Source organism: Vicia villosa, linkage group LG3, assembly GCF_029867415.1.
Source record: "Vicia villosa cultivar HV-30 ecotype Madison, WI linkage group LG3, Vvil1.0, whole genome shotgun sequence".
Taxonomy (NCBI): Eukaryota; Viridiplantae; Streptophyta; class Magnoliopsida; order Fabales; family Fabaceae; genus Vicia; species Vicia villosa.
In genome coordinates this window covers 159990688-160013329 of record NC_081182.1, presented here as the reverse complement: position 1 = coordinate 160013329, position 22642 = coordinate 159990688, and the positions used below count along the sequence as shown (strand labels likewise).

At 36.7% G+C, this 22642-nt stretch overlaps 1 protein-coding gene across 1 annotated transcript; it reads left to right on the top strand.

Annotated features, from left to right (window-relative positions):
* Nucleotides 1-1064: 1064 nt before the first annotated feature.
* LOC131662546 (calmodulin-1) lies at nt 1065-2860 on the top strand. The gene is made up of 2 exons (XM_058932364.1): nt 1065-1240; nt 2194-2860. Exons 1-2 carry the CDS (start codon nt 1165-1167, stop codon nt 2565-2567), a joined length of 450 nt encoding a protein of 149 aa, XP_058788347.1. The 5' UTR covers nt 1065-1164; the 3' UTR covers nt 2568-2860.
* Nucleotides 2861-22642: the final 19782 nt, after the last annotated feature.

Genomic DNA, 22642 nt, shown 5'->3' with positions numbered 1-22642 from the left:
GACATGGATTTGTTTTATACAAAAGTATCCCAATTCGAATTAACAGGTTATGCAGATGCAGGTTACTTGTCAGATCCTCATAATGGTAGATCACAAACTGGTTATTTGTTTACATGTGGAGGTACAACTATTTCATGGAGATCGATGAAACAAACCATAGCAACAACATCATCTAATCATGCAGAACTTTTAGCATTACATGAGGCAAGTCGAGAATGCGTTTGGTTGAGATCCTTAATTCAGCACATCCAAAATACTTGTGGTTTATCTTTTGAAAAATTAAATACAACGATCATATATGAAGTTAATACCGCATGCATCACTCAATTGAAAGATGGTTACATTAAAGGAGACCGAACAAAACACATTTCCCCAAAGTTCTTCTTTACTCACGATATCCAAAAGAATGGTGATATAAGCATCCAACAAATCTGTTCATGTGATAACCTTGCAGACCTTTTCACAAAGTCACTCCCAAGCAGAATTTTTAATCAACTAGTACACAAGATTGGTCTTTATCGAAGAAATGACTGTTCAACTGAGGGGGAGAAATGAAAGGATATTGTACTCTTTTTCCTTCACTAGATTGTTTTCCACTGTGTTTTTTCTAATAAGGTTTTAACGAGGCATATCCTCAATGGACATCCAAGGGGGCGTGTTATAAACATTTATACTAGTGGATGTCCATATCCCTCTTCTTATTCTTCATCTTCCTATTCCACGTACATAATTTTCTACCTCCTTTGGATCCTATAAATAAGACTCATATTACAATGTAAAGTTTACCCTTGAGAAAAATATAATACTACGTTGCTTATTCTCTTCTCTTTCTATCTTTTGATCTCTATATAGTTTCATTTAGTTTATAATATATATATATATATATATATATATATATATATATATATATATATATATATATATATATATATATATATATATATATATATATATATATATATATATATATATATATATATATATATATATATATATTTGAAGAATCTAAAAATAATTAATAAGAAGATATTCGGAGCATAGGCTCGGGTACAGGGTGTGTGTATATATGTGATTCCTCCTGTCTTATTTTCTACATTTGTTTTCTCCGTTTTATTTCTGTTTCTCTCATCTTGTTGCAGTTCATACGCCTTTCTCTCAGCTCCAATGGCCGACCAGCTCACCGATGATCAGATCGCCGAGTTCAAGGAGGCTTTCAGCCTATTCGACAAGGACGGCGATGGTCTGTTTTCTCAGATCCTTTTCATTCTCTTTTGCTTTATTTCTTAGATCTGTTTTATTTTTTGCATGTTAGTGTTTGTTACTCTTACCGTCTTGTTTTATATTCGACAGAATGGTTTGTTTTTTACAAGTTTATCGGTGATCTAGGGTTTCTTCCATGATTGACTTTTGTATGTTGATCGCTGTTTTGTACTGGAATTGTTTAATTCATCTATTATTATGTGGATCGTATGACTGTATATACTTAAATTTACTAATAATTGAACGTGGGATGGATCTATATGAGGTTACGTTGTTGCTGCATTTTAGGACATTCGTTTGTAGATTTCCATCTGTGATATAGGAGAATGGAGTGCCAATTAAGATTGTCCTAGGAAATTGAACGATCTATTTGTGTCACTTCATGACAAGCTATGAAACACATACATCTCGAAAAAGACCCGACACCGACACAGCAACAATATTAGTAATATGAAGAAAAAATAATAAATTAAAGGTAATTACAAGTGACGGGGGCAGCTTTTTTCATAAGCCTTGTATATCTCTGGCCGAAACCTAGGATTTTGGGCTAGCTGTTATAAGTTTGTTTTCCCTAGTATTATTGGTTTGTTTATGATTGTAGTCTTAAATTGGGGAAATCTACTTTCCACATTGTGCATTTGAAATTGAGGATTGGTTTTCCAAGGAATTTTCTTTGATTTCTTCGGCAGAAATAGGGCACCATTTTGTTTTGGTTCGATGCACTTTGATATGTTGATCTTTCAAAGGTTATTTGGTTTTGCTGGATATTTCTCTGTTTGTTTCCAAAGATGATCATTTTCATTTTTTTAACGTCATTTTCAGCATAACTTTATGGGATGTTCTTGGGTTATGTTCATGCTTCTAAAACTTTGTCTTGTAATTATAGTGAGTCTGAATCAGACACGTGTTAAACTATTTTGTGACATGTTATAGGTTGTATTACCACCAAGGAACTCGGGACTGTAATGCGGTCTCTTGGGCAAAATCCAACTGAAGCAGAGCTACAAGACATGATAAATGAAGTTGATGCGGATGGCAATGGTACCATTGATTTTCCCGAGTTCCTCAACCTCATGGCCCGCAAGATGAAAGACACTGATTCAGAGGAGGAACTCAAGGAAGCCTTCCGCGTGTTTGATAAGGATCAAAATGGTTTTATTTCTGCAGCTGAGCTTCGCCATGTTATGACAAATCTTGGCGAGAAGCTGACAGACGAGGAAGTTGATGAGATGATTCGCGAGGCAGATGTTGATGGGGACGGGCAGATCAACTATGAGGAGTTTGTCAAAGTTATGATGGCCAAGTGAGGACCAATCAACCATAACCCAAATTGGAAAAACTTATAAAAAAGAAAAGGGTCAGGCAGATAAGTTTTGATGAGAATTATGTTTCCATTAGGAAATCTTTAGTTTTTGTTGGTCAGTGTGTCTATTTTATTGTTTGCTTTAATTTGAACTGCTCCTTATTAGTTTCCTACTTGTTTGTTATGTCTTGTTTCATTAGTTTGTGCTACTTGTCTGTCACCACCATGCATTGTTACTTCACTTACTTTTAATCTTTTTTTTTTGGTAATTATTATGAACCTAGAATATTGGCTGCAGTTTGTGTTTGGTTACTTGAGGATGACACTATCATGTTAATATTTACATCTTTTGGCATATGATGTTGGATTTACTATTTAGTTCAAACGGCTTGTGTGTTAATAAATCCTGAGCAAAATACTAGTTTAAATTTTCAACTTATTATAAATATAATAAACTATGGAGGAAGTGAAAATAGAACTGGTTATAGATGTTTTATAATGGCGAACTAAACTTTTGTCTGTGCTTGACATCAAAGCAAAGCCTTAGTTGAGGATAGAATGATCGTAGCTGAATTTTGATTTTGAGTGTCATTTTCCCCATTATATACATGTTGTCTGCCTCTTTATGATTCTTATCTTTATAGCCATGGGAGTGGGTGTGCTACACATATTTCATTTTTATGGTTCAGTTTAGTTTCTAAAATGTATTTTAGTAAAAACTGGTTATTATAGCAAAACCAGTTCAATTTACCTATCCTCTTTTTACTAACAAAAGGAAGATGAAAAGTGTCATATTAAACCAGCTACTAAGTTGGTAGCTGTGGAGGCTAGACTACTCGGAAAAAAAATAAATATGAAAAGATAATCATGCTGCATCTCATCTCCGGATGTTGTTTTAGTGTTTTGAGCTTGAAGTGTTGTTTTTCAAATAAGAATTTCACATCTATCAAACAAAATTCACATACATCAAACACTTTGCATCCTCCCTTTGTTCTTTATCCGTCCAGATTGGAGAATCATTGTCCTTTGGCTTTGTTGTTTTTATATCTGTGTTTTAAGTAAATTTGAGAGTTTCCCACTGCGTCCAGATTGGAGAATCATTGTTTTTGGCCATTTTTTGTTCTTTTTATATGTGTGTTTTAAGTAAATTTGACAGATTCGTGTGTCGTTTATTTTTTTAATCCATTGCGTCTAGATTGGAGAATGATTGCCTTCTGCCGTCTAATGCAACATGTTTTGGTTTCTTCAATTTTTCTGGTTTTTTGAGCTTTACTTGTTTTTCAAGATCTGAGATTTTTGGAGGGTGGGTGCGATATGTGTTAACTTCGCCATGTGTTAACGAAGTTAAATGAGTTTGGACAGGAAAGGAATGGAGGAGAGGGTTTTGGAAAATAGAAAGGATTAGGTAAAAAGTATAGAAAGATTTTGGGTAAGAGGGTTTTTTTGGAGGGTTTGATTTTATTTATAACACCAAAAATCTTTTAAAATGGAAAACTAAAAAATTGTGTTGAAAAATGGTTTTGGAGGGCTTACATAAAATTTTCAAATATCTTTTAGGTTGTTATAGTATTCTGAAAATTAAAAATATAATAATGATAATGACTCTTTTATCATTCTAAACAAAATTATTTTTCAAAAAATGTCATAATTTTTTATATTTTATTAAAATTTCGTTTTCGAAAGTCTTCCCATCCTTTCCAAACTCAAACAAAATAAAATTTTCAAATATCTTTTAGGTTGTTATAGTATTCTGAAAATTAAAAATATAATAATGATAATGACTCCTTTATCATTCTAAACAAAATTATTTTTTAAAAAATGTCATAATTTTTTATATTTTATTAAAATTTCGTTTTCGAAAGTCTTCCCATCCTTTCCAAACTCACAAACAAAGCCTTAGTTTATCGTTTGTTCTGTGGTGGAAGTATCTTTTTTATATTTAATATAACTAAATTGTTAATATTTATAAATTAATAATTAAAAAAACTGAGATATTTATGGCCGAATGGAACTTTTGGGGATTTTTTTTTAGAAAAACCAAAAATTTCAAATTAATTACCCAAATAACCAATTTTTAAATTATTTACTTAAATAATCATGTTTGGAAAAAATATGTGTACACGCCACCTTAGGTGGTGCCTATTTGTATCAAAATATGTACACGCCACTCCAGGTGGCGTCTATGTGTATAGATGAGGTGTACATGCCATTTCGGGTGACGCCTATGTGTAAGTATTTAATTAAAAAAAACCATTACGTTAATGCCACAAGAAATACATTCGGATCATCTAAACGACCCTTGATTCCACACGTCGGGGCTCTACTAACTCGTTGTCTTCTAACCCTAACTCATAACAGATTACATGGTGATGATCTGACGAATTAAATGGACACTGAGTGCATCGAGGGATTAGTACAAGGAACATCGATCCAAACACAACAGGAACCTCAAAAGATTAGAGCAATGAGTTAGGATAACGCCGGAGTGCGGAATCGTGGGCTGTTTCGGTGATCCGGAACATTAAATTATATGTATTTCTTGTGGCATTAATGTAACGGTTTTTTAATTAAATAGTAGTATCTTTTTTATTTTTGTTAATTATATATTTTTTACTATTTAAAGAAAAAAACACTTACACATAGGCGACATCCCAGGTGGTTTGTACACCTCATTATTGCACATAGGCACCACCTGGAATGGCATGTATACCATTTTGGTACACAGAGGCGTAGGTGGCGTGTACACCTATATTTTTTTTTCAAACATGGTTATTTGGGTAAATAATTTGAAAACTTGGTTATTTGGGTAATTAACACCTATATTTCTATAATCCACGGTTGAAAGAAGGATAAGATCTACGGGCGATCTACGATCCCAAAGTTTGAAATGAGGATAAGATATACGGGCGATCTACGATCCAAGGTTTGAAAGAATGAAGGGTAAGATCTACGGACGATCTACGACCCATAAGGATTGAAAGGAACTGGGGTAAAATTGACGCATGATTTATGACCCAAAAGAAAGAAAGATCAGTACGGTGACTGTGGTAACGAATGATTTGCAACATATCCGCGGATGGGGACAAAAAATATGATTGATGTCAACTCCAAGTTGGTGAAAGGAAAGAATTAACATCAACACTGAAGTTGGAGAAAGAAAAGATTAATATTAACACTAAGGTTGAGAAAAAGAAATGATCGACTTTAACACTAAGGTTGAGAAAAAGATGGTAGACATCAACACTAAGGTTGGAGAAGGAAAGGATTAACATCAACACTGAGGTTGCAGAGAGGAATATAGACATCAACACTGAGGTTCGAGAATAGTAGAAAGACAAACATCACTGGGGGATTGGCGACTTCACTCGGGAGATACGGACGAGTATTGAAGGAAGATACAAACGAGTATCAAGGAGAATAACACGAACGAGAGTTTGGATCAATACGGACGATTATTGAAGGAAGATATGGACGAGTATCAAGGAGAGTAACACGGACGAGTGTATGGATCAATACGGACAAGTATTGAAGGAGGATACAGACGAGTATCAAGGTGAATAACACGGACGAGTGTTTGGATCAATACGGACGAGTATTGAAGGAAGATACAGACGAGTATCGAAGGAAGATAGAGACAAGTATCAAGGAGAATAACAGAGACAAGTGTTTGGATCAATACAGATAAGTATTGAAGGAAGATACAGACGAGTATCAAGGAAGATAGGGACGAGTATCAAGGAGAGTAACACGGACGAGTGTTTGGATCAATACGGACGAGTATTGAAGGAAGATACGAACGAGTAACAAAGGAAGATACAGACGAGTATCAAGGAGAATAACACGGACGAGTGTTTGGATCAATACGGACGAGTATTGAAGGAAGATACGGACGAGTATCAATGAAGATAGAGACGAGTATCAAGGAAGATACGGACGAGTATCAAGGAAGATACAGACGAGTATCAAGGAGAGTAACACGGACAAGTATTGAAGGAAGATACAGACGAGTATCAAGGAAGATATGGACGAATATCAATAAGAGTAACACGAACGAGTGTTTGGATCAATACGGACGAGTATTGAAGGCAAATACGAATGAGTATCAAAGGAAGATATAAATGAGTATCAAGGAGAATAACACGGACGAGTGTTTGGATCAATACGGACGAGTATTGAAGGAAGATACGGACGAGTATCAAGGAGAGTAACACGGACGAGTGTTTGGATCAATACGGATGAGTATTGACGAAAGATACAGACGAGTATCAAGGAAGATACGAACGAGTATCAAGGAATGTAACATTGAAGAGTGTTTTGGAAAATTGCAAACATTGAGATGCTTGACAGACGAACTCACTGGAGATTGAGAATATCAAGCATTGGAACTGCGGCTTGCGAAGGTTTGTAATGTGATAACATATATCAATCGGGGTTTGTAAGGATAACATTCTCTGTGGGATGTATTATTGTCTTGATTGAGTATTGTTCCAAATTATCTGGCTTATGCTTCGTATGCATGTTTGAATTTTTTCATTGCATAATGCTCCATGTTAATGGAAATGCGACGCGTTTTTTGTAGATGCAATGTAATGATGATTACTATATGCAAAATGATGGGGCCCTGTAGGGAATATTCCACTGACTTGCCGATCATCCATCGTCTCCAACCTTAGGTGGGGAATTGCAAATCACACTTGTGAATAATCACACTGAATCACACCATATAATTGACTCGATTTGCACATGTTTTTCATTATTTTCTAGGTTATTCTTCTGTGTTATGTTGGTTCTTTGCTCGTTTTGCAGGTATTGTCCCTTTTATTCACTCTTCTGAAGAAAACAAGTGAAAAAGCCAGAAAAATCTGGATTTCTAGTCGTTTTACACACATGGCGTCAAGCTCAGCGTCTGCTGTAGGGAGCGCAGTGACGTGTCTCGCTTTGTCCAAAGGGGTAACTGCCACGTTCCCACGATCTCCATCTTGGCCTTCTCCGCGGCTGCTGACCCCCCCTCCGGGGGGGGCGTCTTTGTAAAAGGTTTCTCGCTCAGAAGGAGTTGAGGGGCACTCCTGTCTTTACACAACCCAAGAAACTTCTATAAATAGGAACCTTATTTCATTTTTCGTTTTTTCATCCAACTTAGTCTACAACACTAAACCTATACTTACTTCTGTAAAAGCAATAATTCGCCACCTCAGAGGATTACTGCGCCATAGTGTGATTAGGTTGGAGCATTTTATTTCCTTGCCATTTACTTCAAGTAATTTACTTTCTGCTTGTACCAGATTTAAAGACTCCGATTGGAGCAGGTTTTTAATTTATTTCTCATTTACGCTCTATTTACTTTGCCTTTACTTTCTGTCTAATTTATCGCATTTATCTATCCCGCACTGCTTTACATTACTTTATTTTCCGCACTCGATTTTAATTACCATGTCTTCATGCTTTTATATGTTTAACCTGATTTCCATGTTTGGCTAAATTTTTAAGGGTTAAAATGTAAGGATCGTTGTCATGATTATGTTCCAAATGTTGTATTAATAGAAATACTGTTAGTGTTTTCATGTTGGCTGCATTTGTGGTAAAACATACCTGGGTGTTTAATATCTTGACCAATGTCATGACATATTTTATATGGCTGCATATGTTTAAGCTAATACAGGTTTTTGTTAGTGAATGTCATGACCGATGTCATGACATCCATGTCTGACAGCAGTAACTCTTATGTTTTACTATTATGTTTCCAGATTTCTCTTAATCTACAATTTAGGAAACATTTTATTGTGTGCTGGATATTTCTCCTAGAAGATTTCGTTAACAGCACATTCTCTAATAACCTGATGACGTGTAAATTAGGTTAACTTGGTTAACCCTAATTTGGTTCTTGGAAAGCCCGAGGCCCAAGAGCTGCATATAAGAAGACTGCAATCCTAATTTGGAACGCAGAGAGATTTGTTAATTGTGAAGAACTGTAACACCCCGTTAATTCTTGTTTATTAATTTAATTAGGTTTTTAATTAAATTATTGGAATTAATATTTTATTGGGAATTATTTGGAAAATGATGAAATATTGGCATTGGGCTTAGTGTGGTAGTTAGCAGAAGGGGGGGTGTTAACTATGTAAGCCTATTAAGATAATTTTTATTTTTCATAAAAAATAAAGGAAATTGGGAAAAGAGAAGGTTAGAGGCAAAAGGGCAGAAGTCTGAGGAACTGAGAAGTACGTGAAAAAGAGAAGAGCCAAAGAGGAAAAGGACCTTCGAAGATTCGACTCTGAGGTAAGGGGGATTCTTCGGGTTAGTAATCCTTATGTGATTGTGGATAGTAGAATTGATTAGGATTGTCGTTTAGTTCAATCGAACGTGTCGGGTTTGGGAATTTTGTTAGGTTTTGATGAATCTTTATAATTTGGCATGATTTTGATAATAACCATGATATATGTTGTTATTAGATGTTTAAAACTTGTTTGAAATGTGTTATAATATGTAAATTGGTGATGTTCGTGTGTAATATTCGTGTGTGGACGAATTGGTGGAATGGGGTAAAGCATATTGCTGTCAAACTATGAATTTTTGCTGTGCAGGTACGTAGGAACCGGTTCCTGTGTGGGAGGAACCGATTTCCCCTTATTAAAACAGAGGCGTGAGAATTCTGGGTTGCTGGGAACCGGTTCCCAGATAGGGACAACCCGGTTCCCCATAGTAAAAATCAGAGACGAGTTTTTGGAAGCAGTCAGGAACCGGTTCCTGTGTGGGAGGAACCGGGTTCTACTGTGTGTTTTAGAAAATTGTTTTTATTTTAAAAACCCATAACTTTTGATCCGAGTGTCTGATTAAGTGCCGTTTGGGGCATTGCGAAGCTGAGTTAATGGCCTATATGATGAATAGGTGATATGGACGTAAAGTCCGAGTTTTATATCGTGTTTATATTATTTATTGGGTGATGTCTTACATGTATGCGTGTGATATATTTGTATGAATGCTAAAACATATGCATGCTTATTGGTGATGAATTGGTGATTGATAATGAGACAATGTATTACATCGGTTGGGTGATGTTATAAGCATGTTATACGTTGCATTCATTCGCATACATTTTGGTGACGGATCCCGGTGATGAAAGTGGATCAAAATGGTGGGCATAATTCCCATTGTGAGGAATTTGTGCTGGTTGGACTGTATCTTGGTGATGAAAAAGATCAGTTGGATGGGTTTAGCCCATGTATGGTACCACATGCATAGTGTTAGTCCATTCATTGCATTATAGCCTGGTATAGCTGAATGTTTGTGCGATGTGATTGGTGATACTTATGCATCGATGCTTGCTTGTTGTAATAATTCCGAATACATGTATGGTTGAGTGGATGATAATTGCTATGAAATTTTATTGCTTATGACTGCATAATGCTTATTAATTCAAATGAAACTCACCCTTACTTTGATGATTTCGATTAAGGAGTAGCGGCATCTTGATTGGGTGAGGATAGCTCGTAGGCTAGTCCGTAGTTCGTATCGAGTCATGCTCTGATTTGTAACACTGGGATCGATAGTCTTAGAGTTATTTGGGATACACTGTTTTGCCATTATTGGATCATGGATTATGTATCGTTGATTTTATTGGAGATGTTTTATAACATTGTTGAATGAGTTTCCGCTGTGCTGAGCATATGTTTTGATATTTTTGGTTTATTCCTAATAAAGCATGACAAACGACTTGGAGTTTATTTATTTTATTAATTGTAGCATCCTTGCTGTATAATTACTCTGATCTTTATTATTTTTTCCGCGGGGTTTTAGAAGGGTGTTATAATAGTGGTATCAGAGCATAGTCGGTCGTTAGAGTCAGAGTCTTAGTGTCACTATTCCCTTGTATGCGACTAGTGTAAGGTAAACACTGTCGATACTTTTATTCTAACAGGATTGTTTTGTGAATTAGAAGAACAATGGCTGGAAGAGGTGGAAGGAACGATGACGCTATTGCAGAGGCTCTGGGCATGATTGCTGGTGTACTGGGAGGGAATGCCAATGCACCTGTGATTGGTGCTGACAGGCAGTTGAACAGCTTTCAGAGGAACAACCCTCCACTGTTCAAAGGCACCCATGACCCTGATGGTGCTCAGAAATGGTTGAAGGAGATCGAGAGAATCTTCCGAGTGATCGATTGTGCAGAAAATCTGAAGGTGAGGCACGACACTCACATGTTATCAGAAGAAGCTGATGACTGGTGGGTTACTACTAGGACTGAATTGGATTCTGATGGGATCGCGATTACTTGGGCCATATTCAAGAGGAAATTTCTGAGGAAGTACTTCCCTGAAGACGTTCGGGGAAGGAAGGAAATCGAGTTATTGGAGCTGAAACAGGGTAGTATGACAGTGCCGGAATATGCTTCTAAATTTGTAGAGTTGGCTAAGTACTACATACACTACACCAACGATGCAGCTGGGGAATTCTCTAAGTGTATCAAATTTGAGAATGGCCTGCGAGACGAGATCAAGCAAGGCATCAGGTATCAGAGAATTCACCGATTTGCTGATTTAGTACACTGTAGTAGGATCTTTGAGGAAGATAATCTTAAGCTGAAATCATCTCACTCTCGCGAGTTAGTTGATAAGAAGGGTAAGAAGCCTATGGATAGAGGTAAACCATATGGTAGAGGAAACCCAAAAGCTGGTGATTGGAAAAGGCCTAGTGGGGGAGATTCTGGTGCTCCCTTTAGGTGCTACAACTGTGGTGAACCAGGGCATAAGAGGAATGAGTGCAAGAGCGAAGAGAAGAAGTGCTTTAAGTGTGGCAGAGTAGGCCATGTTGCTCCTGACTGTAGAATGAAGACTGTGACTTGCTATAGCTGTGGCGAAGAGGGTCATATCAGTACACAGTGCACCAAGCCAAAGAAGAACCAATCTGGAGGAAAAGTCTTTGCTTTGTCTGGATCAGAAACTACTCCAGAGGATAGACTGATTAAAGGTACGTGTTTCATACATAACACACCTTTAATTGCGATTATTGATACTGGTGCGACTCACTCGTTTCTTTCATTGGATTGTGCTAAGAGGCTAAATTTAGAGATATTAAAGATAAATGGAAGTATGGTTATTGGCACTCCTGCGTCGGGTTCAGTGACCACTTCATCTGCATGTTTGAACTGTCCTATTGATATATTTGGCAGAAAGTTTGGAATGGACTTAGTGTGCCTTCCACTTGAACAACTTGACGTTATTTTGGGGATGAACTGGTTGCAATTTAACCGAGTTCATATCAATTGTTTTACGAAGACGGTCATCTTTCCTGAAGAGGTTAGTGTCGAGGAGTGAGCGATGACTGCAAGACAAGTGGGTGAAGCGATTCAAGACGGGGCAACCGTGTTTATGTTAATTGCGCCGATGGAAATGAAAGGAAGAGTAGTGAGTAAGGAATTGCCAGTGGTATGTGAATTTCCAGAGGTTTTTCCAGAAGATGTTAGCGAGCTACCACCTGAAAGGGAAGTAGAGTTTGCTATTGAGTTAGTTCCTGGAACCAGTCTTGTGTCGATGGCACCTTATAGAATGTCGGCATCTGAATTGACTGAATTGAAGAGTCAATTAGAAGAATTGCTGGAGAAAAAATTCATTCGTCCAAGTGTGTCACCGTGGGGTGCACCGGTGTTATTGGTAAAGAAGAAGGAAGGATCTATGAGGTTGTGTGTAGACTACAGACAACTGAATAAAGTCACTATCAAGAATCGATATCCATTGCCGAGGATTGATGATCTGATGGATCAGCTGGTCGGAGCAAGTGTGTTTAGTAAAATTGATTTAAGATCTGGGTATCATCAGATTCGTGTGAAGACAGACGATATTCAGAAGACTGCGTTCAGAACAAGGTACGGTCACTACGAATACACTCTGATGCCGTTCGGAGTTACTAACGCACATGGTGTTTTTATGGAATATATGAATAGGATTTTTCATCCTTATCTTGATACGTTAGTCGTGGTGTTCACTAACGACATTCTGATATATTCCAAAAGTGAAGAAGAACATACAGAGCATCTCAAAATTGTACTGGAGCTGTTGAAAGAAAAGAAGCTTTATGCTAAATTGTCGAAGTGTGATTTCTGGTTAAGTGAAGTGAGTTTTCTTGGCCATGTGATTTCCAAGGACGGTATTGCCGTAGATCCGACAAAGGTAGAAGCCGTGTCTCAGTGGGAAGCCCCGAAGTCTGTTACCGAAATTCGTAGCTTTCTGGGTCTTGCAGGTTACTATCGGAAGTTCATAGAAGGATTTTTGAAGTTAGCTCTACCATTGACGAAGTTGACTAGGAAGGGTCAAGCGTTCATTTGGGACTCGAAGTGCGAAGAAGGATTCCAAGAGTTGAAAAAGAGGTTGACAGATTGACTTTGATTAACCAAGGAAAAGGAGGTGAATTCAGAATTGACGAGAATGGCATAATGAGATTTGGCGACCGTGTTTGTTTTCCTGATGCTGCCGAACTGAGGAAGAGTATCTTGGAAGAAGGACATCGTAGCGGATTGAGTATTCACCCTGGTGCTACTAAGATGTACCATGATTTGAAGAAGTTATTCTGGTGGTCTGGAATGAAAAAGGAAATAGCTGAATTTGTTTATTCTTGTTTGACTTGCCAGAAGTCAAAGATCGAACATCAGAAACCGTATGGAGCTATGCAACCTTTATTTATTCCTGAATGGAAGTGGGATAGTATATCCATGGACTTTGTTTCTGGGTTGCCAAGGACAGCTAAAAACTATGAAGCCATTTGGGTTATTGTGGATAGACTGACGAAGTTTGCTCACTTCGTACCGATGAGGATGGATTACCCCATGGAGAGGTTGGCTCAGTTGTATATTGAGAAAATAATAAGTTTGCATGGTATTCCTTCGAGTATCGTGTCAGATAGAGATCCAAGATTTACATCTAGATTCTAGGAAGGGTTGCAGAAGGCCTTGGGTACTAAATTGAGGTTGAGTTCTACTTATCATCCGCAGACTGATGGTCAAACTGAAAGGACGATTCAATCATTGGAAGATCTATTGCGTGCTTGTGTATTGGAAAAAGGTGGTGCATGGGATATTTATTTGCCGTTGATTGAATTTACTTACAACAATAGCTACCATTCGAGTATTGGTATGGCTCCATTTGAAGCTTTGTATGGTAGGAGGTGTAGGACACCACTGTGTTGGTATGAATCTGGTGAAAGTGCAGTGATTGGACCAGAGATTGTTCAAGAGATGACAGAAAAGATTAAGATGATTCAGGAGAAGATGAAGGCTTCTCAAAGTCGTCAGAAGAGCTATCATGATAAGAGGCGGAGGACACTTGAATTTCAAGAGGGAGATCATGTGTTTCTGAGGGTAACCGCTACGACGGGTGTTGGTCGAGCACTTAAGTCAAAGAAGTTGACGCCGCGTTTTATTGGTCCGTTTCAGATTACGAAAAGAGTAGGAGAGGTGGCTTATCGTATTGCTTTACCAATAACACTTGCAAACCTACATGACGTATTCCATGTGTCTCAATTGAGGAAATACATTGCGGATCCGTCTCATGTAATCCAGGTGGATGATGTGCAAGTGAGAGATAATATGACAGTTGAGGCTTTGCCTATGAGGATTGAAGATCGGAAGTTAAAGCAACTCCGTGGTAAAGAAATAGCTTTAGTCCGAGTGGCTTGGGGAGGAGCTGCAGGTGGGAATGTTACGTGGGAGCTGGAGAGTCAGATGAAGGACTCCTATCCCGAACTCTTCGTTTGAGGTATGTTTTCGAGGACGAAAACTCTTTTAGTGGGGGAGAGTTGTAACACCCCGTTAATTCTTGTTTATTAATTTAATTGAGTTTTTAATTAAATTATTGGAATTAATATTTTATTGGGAATTATTTGGAAAATGATGAAATATTGGCATTGGGCTTAGTGTGGTAGTTAACAGAAGGGGGGTGTTAACTATGTAAGCCTATTAAGATAATTTCTATTTTTCATAAAAAATAAAGGAAATTGGGAAAAGAGAAGGTTAGAGGCAAAATGGCAGAAGTCTGAGGAACTGAGAAGTACGTGAAAAAGAGAAGAGCCAAAGAGGAAGAGGACCTTCGAAGATTCGACTCTGAGGTAAGGGGGGATTCTTTGGGTTAGTAATCCTTATGTGATTGTGGGTAGTAGAATTGATTAGGATTGTCGTTTAATTCAATCGAACGTGTCAGGTTTGGGAATTTTGTTAGGTTTTGATGAATCTTTATAATTTGGCATGATTTTGATAATAACCATGATATATGTTGTTATTAGATGTTTAAAACTTGTTTGAAATGTGTTATAATGTGTAAATATGTGATGTTCGTGTGTAATATTCGTGTGTGGACGAATTGGTGGAATGGGGTAAAGCATATTGCTGTCAAACTATGAATTTTTGCTGTGCAGGTACGTAGGAACCGGTTCCTGTGTGGGAGGAACCGGTTTTCCCTTATTAAAACAGAGGCGTGAGAATTCTGGGTTGCTGGGAACCGGTTCCCAGATAGGGACAACCCGGTTCCCCATAGTAAAAATCAGAGACGAGTTTTGGGAAGCAGTCAGGAACCGGTTCCTGTGTGGGAGGAACCGGGTTCTACTGTGTGTTTTAGAAAATTGTTTTTATTTTAAAAACCCATAACTTTTGATCCGAGTGTCTGATTTAAGTGCCGTTTGGGGCATTGTGAAGCTGAGTTAATGGCCTATATGATGAATAGGTGATATGGACGTAAAGTCCGAGTTTTATATCGTGTTTATATTATTTATTGGGTGATGTATTACATGTATGCGTGTGATATATTTGTATGAATGCTAAAACATATGCATGCTTATTGGTGATGAATTGGTGATTGATAATGAGATGATGTATTACATCAGTTGGGTGATGTTGTAAGCATGTTATACGTTGCATTCATTCGCATACATTTTGGTGACGGATCCCGGTGATGAAAGTGGATCAAAATGGTGGGCATAATTCCCATTGTGAGGAATTTGTGCTGGTTGGACTGTATCTTGGTGATGAAAAAGATCAGTTGGATAGGTTTAGCCCATGTATGGTACCACATGCATAGTGTCAGTCCATTCATTGCATTATAGCCTGGTATAGCTGAATGTTTGTGCGATGTGATAGGTGATACTTATGCATCGATGCTTGCTTGTTGTAATAATTCTGAATACATGTATGGTTGAGTGGATGATAATTGCTATGAAATTTTATTGCTTATGACTGCATAATGCTTATTAATTCGAATGAAACTCACCCTTACTTTGATGATTTCAGATTAAGGAGTAGCAGCATCTTGATTGGGTGAGGATAGCTCGTAGGCTAGTCCGTAGTTCGTGTCGAGTCATGCTCTGATTTGTAACACTGGGATCGATAGTCTTAGAGTTATTTGGGATACACTATTTTGCCATTATTGGATTATGGATTATGTATCGTTGATTTTATTGGAGATGTTTTATAACATTGTTAAATGAGTTTCCGCTGTGCTGAACATATGTTTTGATATTTTTGGTTCATTCTTAATAAAGCATGACAAACGACTTGGAGTTTATTTATTTTATTAATTGTAGCATCCTTGCTGTATAATTACTCTGATCTTTATTATTTTTTCCGCGGGGGTTTTAGAAGGGTGTTACAAGAACCGTAGTTTTGTGTCTGTGTGTTTAGTCTCTTGTACTCCAAGCAATTATCTTTTGATGATTGTATTGGAATAGGTTATGTTTTTTAATTTATCACTCTAAGCTTTTAAGCACGAGTGTGTGTGTCATACCCCAAAACTTGCCCACCACATTTTTATACTCAACCTCATCCAAGTATCAATAGCTCAAGATCTAAGTGGATGCACACTCTCCTAAGCAATAAGGGCCAAATTGGATTTTCTTGCAAATGGGCCCAATACCTTTGGATCCAATCTTGTTCCACAAGTTACCAATGGGGTCCATATCCAATACCACAAATTACTGATGATTATTTGATTTTATATAAATTTTTATTCATTAAAAAATCAATTTAATCAAAAAAAAACTTTGAAGGAAATGCATGAAGAAAATATGGACTAAACTTGGAAATTCTTCAAATGGGCCTATGTTTCCTTGATTCAAACATATCTCTAATATTGCCAAAGAATTCTAAAGCCCATTTGCATGCTTTGTTGTCATTTATTTTATTTTATTTATTGTTGGATTAATTCAATTTAGTTCAATTTTAATTAAAATAAAATTAATATTCATGGGCTTAGATTCAAGTTATATTTGATATCCAAAATAAGTTGCAGACCGTGAAGCATATTCTCTAACAAACCTTGGTCAAAATTGGTAATTGTCATGAGATTGGAAAATCAAATCTCTCCAAGATAATTTCAAAGATTGATTTCAAATTTGTTAACCTAATCTAATGTCATATATATGCACAAGGAGGACAGAGGCATGGGAGGTTTTTTTTTTTGGCCGCAAAAAGAGACTCGGCCTCAAGAAACCGAGAGAGATGAAAAAACCATGGAATACGTAAAAGTTGCAGGCAAGGTTGCAGTTCGATCCAGATCAAACGAAGCATCCTAATTGAATCCTCGGCGCTTCCTGAACGTGAATTAACCTTCATCCTCGGCCAAAACAGTCTGAAACGTATCCATAGGGTCACATTTATGTCAAATTTTTTTTTTGAATCTGAATTCATTCATCAATGCATCCTAAATCGTATTCGAGTGTATAGACGTGTTCATAAACACGTTTCCAAGCCTTTTGAATGATTTAATTTGAGTTTCGTTACAGGTTTGGGGTTGTGCCATTATTAGGGTTAACAGGCTTCAAATTAGGGATTTTCCATGGAGGCAATTTCAGGGTGAATCAATAGATTCAATAGGCTTGCGGACTCACATATAATCGATTTGGGTTATCTTTTCGCGTTGATTGATGATTATTTGCAGGTTTGAGGTAGAAGGTCTACGACCACGCGTGAAAACCGTGGCCAAAAGATTCTGTATTTCCAAAAGTTCAACAAGGAAGAAGAACAGGGAAGGCGCGCATTATGTGTTTTAATTCCGTTTGAGTCTTTTTGTTTTATATTTGCTGCGCTGCGTTTTGTTTTCAACGTGTTCAAATAGTAGGAATGGCAAGGGGCTTACGCTGATCACGCTGGAGACGGGGGTTCGAGCCCCACGCTGGTCTCCTCTACGTTATTTTTAGCAAATATCTGTTACAGGCTGTTTCTATTTTTCGTGATGAGCCAGTGCTCTTGTCCACGCGTGGCCTATGGTATACCATCAGTTTTCTGTCACAGGATCCACTATAGGCCAGATCCAAGGACGCTGAAGGCGCCTCCTCATAGTAGACCACCAGAGGCGTGTCACACCTACACAAAACTAAGTTTTCTTTTCCTCTTATTTTGCTTTTATTCTAATTGTTTTATTTTTATTTTCTTTTCAAATATAATACTTCTTATTTCTTTATTTCCATTATAAAATTTTTTATTTGTAATCAACAATTTTATTTTTAATAATATTTAGTTCATAATTAAATGATTAATTTAATTTGATTATTAATAGCAATTCTTATTTGATTTAAATAATTAATTGATTAATTTAATTTAGTTGTTTCATTAGGTTAATATTTTTATTAATTAAATTACTTATTAGGTTAGATAATTTAATCAAAGAAACTTTTTTTTCGATTTAATTAATTGGGTTGAAAACCAATAATTAATTAATTCGATTTCATTAATTATATTAAACTTAGTCAATTTGTACCCGAATCAGGGTTTGCGAGAATTAGTCATACACTAAAAATATTTCGTTGTGTATTTTCTTTTCAGGGTTATTATCAGAGATCCTCCGACTATGCGTCACGCCTATTACGAAGCTAAGTCCCGACCCTATTATTTTATTTAAATATTTGTTTGCCTTGTAAAAATATTATTAGGGTTTCATCCTCAAAAGTCAATGGACTCTTTCTGCACTCACCTCCTTTTCTGTCTGTCTTTGCCAATTTTTTCAGGGTTACTTTTCAAATACACTCCGACTACGCGCCACGTCAAATAAAAAGCTAAGTTCTAACCTTTCTTATTTAAATATTTTTGCCTGTTATTTTATTTAATTAGGGTTTAGTTCCCGCTGTCAATGATCTTCTCCTACACTTACTTTTTCTTTTTATTCTTTTGCCAATTCTCTAATAGTCAGGGTCAATGTTTAAGGCTCAAGGCAAATCTTTGCCCATCAACCTTCATCAATCGAAGCTAAGTGTTTTTTTCCCTTTTTCTTGTATTTTTACTTTTATTGATTAGGGTTAACCATATTTATGGATGAACAGATAATGCACTCACTCTTTTTTGGTTTTCTATTTTTCCCACCTTTTCAGGGTTTGCCAACCGTCAAAGCTCGATTAGTCGGTAACCCTAAACCCTAATCTAAATCATTACTTGTTCAGACTTACTTGCTTTATTTTATCCCGTTGGTTTCAATTCCCCTCTCTCTCTCGCTCTCATTGGACGCGCGCACAGGAATGGGTCCCACTTTGTCTCGTTTTTGAATTTCCAGTTTTTTTATTTTTATATTATTTGGGTTGTGTGTCACTAACAAATGAGCAATGCAGCATAGATGGAAAAGTGAGGATTTTGGTGAACCAGAGATCCTGGGTTCGATCCCCAGATGTAATAACATTATTTTTTTTCACTTATTTGAACACTGATCCAGTGCGCCTCCCATACGTGGACCATGATGCACACTCATTTTACAGCCATCAGATTATCGCCCAGATTGATCCAATGCCCACCAATCCGCAGGTGTACCATGTTCCTCCAACAAAGGACCACACCGGATCCCCGCCCAGGTATTTTCTTCTTCTCTCTCTTTCAGTTTTTGTTTTATTGTTTTCTTTTATTTTATTTTACTTTTAATAAACTTAGTTTAATTTAAACCACTTTTTTTATTTCACCATTAACCTTTTTAAAATCAATTAACATATTAATGTAGTAACTTAATAATTACTCTTAGGCTAAAGAATTACTTAATAATTTTAATTTAGTTTTGATTAATAATTAATTTCTAATTTAATTTTAGAATTAGGTTAATAATTAAATAGGTTTAATAATTAGTTTTTTTAAATTTAGTTATTTTAGGTTGGAATTAATTAGGCTAATTAATTTAATTTTAGGTTTGTTCAATTTTAGGTTTATTAATTTTATTTTTTAGGTTTGTTCATTAACCTGTAAGATTTAAGATTTATCACCATGAACACCTCATTTGCCTTCAAACCTTGAATTTCTAAAATGCGCGATTTCTCTTCTCATCCCTTATTCTGTGATTGTCGAATGCCTCCTGTTTAATGTTTTTTGCCTTTTAATTTCTGCCTTTTATTTAATTTCTGCTTTTATTTCTGCCTTTAACTTTTGATATTTATTTAATTATTTAAGTTCCGTTATTTTAAATTCTAGAAGGTGTATAGGTCGCTTATTCAGTTTTTGATGTAATAGTAATTAGGACCTTTATTTTCTCGCACTTTAATTTTTGCATCCCCCATTTTTTGGTTGTGTATCCCCCTAATCCCGAAGCCTTGTAATAGTGTAGGATATTTATTTTCCGCATTTTATTTTTCTGCATGATATTAACTGCGTGGTTAGTAAATAGGGAGTGATAACAAATAATTGAACTTAGCTCACTAATCCAAGATTAAATATATCTGAATTAACCACATGATTGCTACACACACTCACCTTTAGGGAACCTCCTCTTATGCTGCCTTTCGATCATAAATAGTCAAGTCCCTCGTACGTAGGGATACCTTAGCATATGCTGCCTACTAATTAAAATCATCATAGTCCCTCGGAATAAAAGATCATAGTCCCTTTGATTTGCCTACGAATAAAATGATCTCGTCCCTCGATGTTGCCTCGATAAATGGTGATAGTCCCTTCGATTGCTAAGGTATCCTTACTGTTGCCTAATGACTATTATATCCTTCCCTTAGACTACCTGCCCTCTTCATGGTAGGGATAGTCTTATGGCGAATGATTATTCTCGATGACCCTTCGATGACCCACACATCCAATTGAAAGACTTCCTGCCCTCTCATGGTATGGATAGACCCTTTCGCGCGAAAGACTTAAATAACACGAAAGACAAATTTAGGGTAGGTAGTTCTTAATTGCTTGCTCAAATTCAAATCAAATTTTCAATTGCTTTTCACACCTCCTTTCCAAAACAAATTCAAAAAGGCCACGCTTATTTACAAGCTAAAGTCCTTAAGGAAATCTTTTACTATTCACACACGACACTTCAAACTTTTCAAACAAACAAGTAAGCTAAGCAATTAAGAGCCCATGGATAACCATGGATGCAAAGGGTGTCTTACACCTTCCCTTTGTATAACCTACCCCCCGAACTCGATCTCTTTTAAAAGGTCTTTCCTGTTCTTTTTGCCTTTCCAATTGGATAAAATAAAAGTCGGTGGCGACTCTTGCTATCCGCACATTTTCAAATAAAGTCAGTTCACCGTATTACAGTGTGTCTCTTGATTGAAGTTTTTAAGAAGATCAAGGTGTGTTTTTGAAGTGTGTCTTTTCTCTTATTTGATTAATGTCTGTTTGTAATCACTGCTGTGATTTACGGGGAGTGAGTGGAGATACTTAGGTCTAGGATTAGATTGGAATTACATTGGGTAGGTCTTAAGTGAGGAGTTGTAAATGGGGGAGTTTAACTCTGAATTAATACTGCTTATATTGGATTCCCTCTTTGGTTTGGTAGCCCCCAGAGTAGGTATTGTTGTATACCGAACTGGGTGAACAATTTGTTGTGTTCTTTACTATTTTTATGCCCTTCTGTTTTAAAGTTTTATTCCATGTGATTGTGGATGTCATAACATCCAGTACGACATCGCGTGTGAGTTATTAGAATTTTCAATTGGCATCAGAGCAAGCACCCTGCCTGTTTACATATGGGTAAGATCTAGGGACAACAAAATTCTGGTACTATGGAAAAGGAATTGTTAGTGTTTGGGAATAGACCACCCATTCTGGATGGCGCTAACTATGACTACTGGAAACCTCGTATGGTAGCTGTTATAAAGTCTGTGGACATCGAGGTCTTGAAAGCTGTGGAAAACGGATGGAAACATCCTGAGAAGGTAATGGAAGATGGAACCACTATTCTAATTCCTGAAGAACAATGGAGAAAAACTGAGGAAGAGCTGGCTTTGGGCAATTCCAAGGCATTAAACGTCTTATTCAATGGAATTGACAAGAACATATTCAGACTTGTGCAGCACTGTGATCTGGCTAAAGAAGTTTGGGATATTCTCAAAACAACTCATGAAGGCACATTCAAGGTGAAGATGTCTAAACTTCAAATTCTTACCACCAAGTTTGAAAATCTCAAGATGAAAGAGGATGAGACCATTCATGAGTTCTACATGAATATCCTTGAGATTGCAAATACCTCAGGAGCATTAGGAGAAAATATGTCAGAAGAAAAGTTGGTAAGAAAGATCCTCAGACCACTGCCTAAGAGATTTGCTATGAAGGTGACAACTATAGAAGAAGCTCAGGACATCAGCAAAATGAAGCTGGATGAACTCATTGGTTCTCTACAAACCTTTGAGATGAGTATTTGTGATTCTGTTGAAAAGAAGAACAAGAGCATAGCTTTTGTTTCCAACACTCAAGATAATTCAAGAGAAAGCAATGGTGGAAGTGATGAAAATTTATCATAAGCCATAGCCATGCTTGGAAAACAATTCAACAGGTTTATTAAAAGGGTTGATGAGAAGTCCAGACTCAATGTCAAGAACACTTCCAATGACATCAGCAAGACCTATTGTAATACAGTGGGAGAACTGACTTTAAAGAAATGTCACGGTAAGTAAGAGTCACCGTCGACTTTTATTTTATCCAAATTATAGAAAGGCTAAAAGAACAGAAAAATACCTTTAAAAAAGATTTTGAGTTTGGGGGGTAAATTGTACATAGGGAAGGTTTAAAGCATCCTTTGTATCCATGGTTATCCATGGGCTCTTAATTGCTTAGCTCACTTTGTTTTCAAAAATGTTTGTAATGTGAAAAAGAGTTTTGTTTAAGGGCTTTAGCTTGTAAAATAAGCGTAGCCT

Excerpts from the sequence above, each read along its gene's own strand:
- LOC131662546 (XM_058932364.1), top strand. The coding sequence starts at position 1,165 with ATGGCCGACCAGCTCACCGATGATCAGATCGCCGAGTTCAAGGAGGCT. Across the intron at positions 1,241-2,193 it reads ATTCGACAAGGACGGCGATG|GTTGTATTACCACCAAGGAA; the intron begins GTCTGTTTTCTC and ends GACATGTTATAG.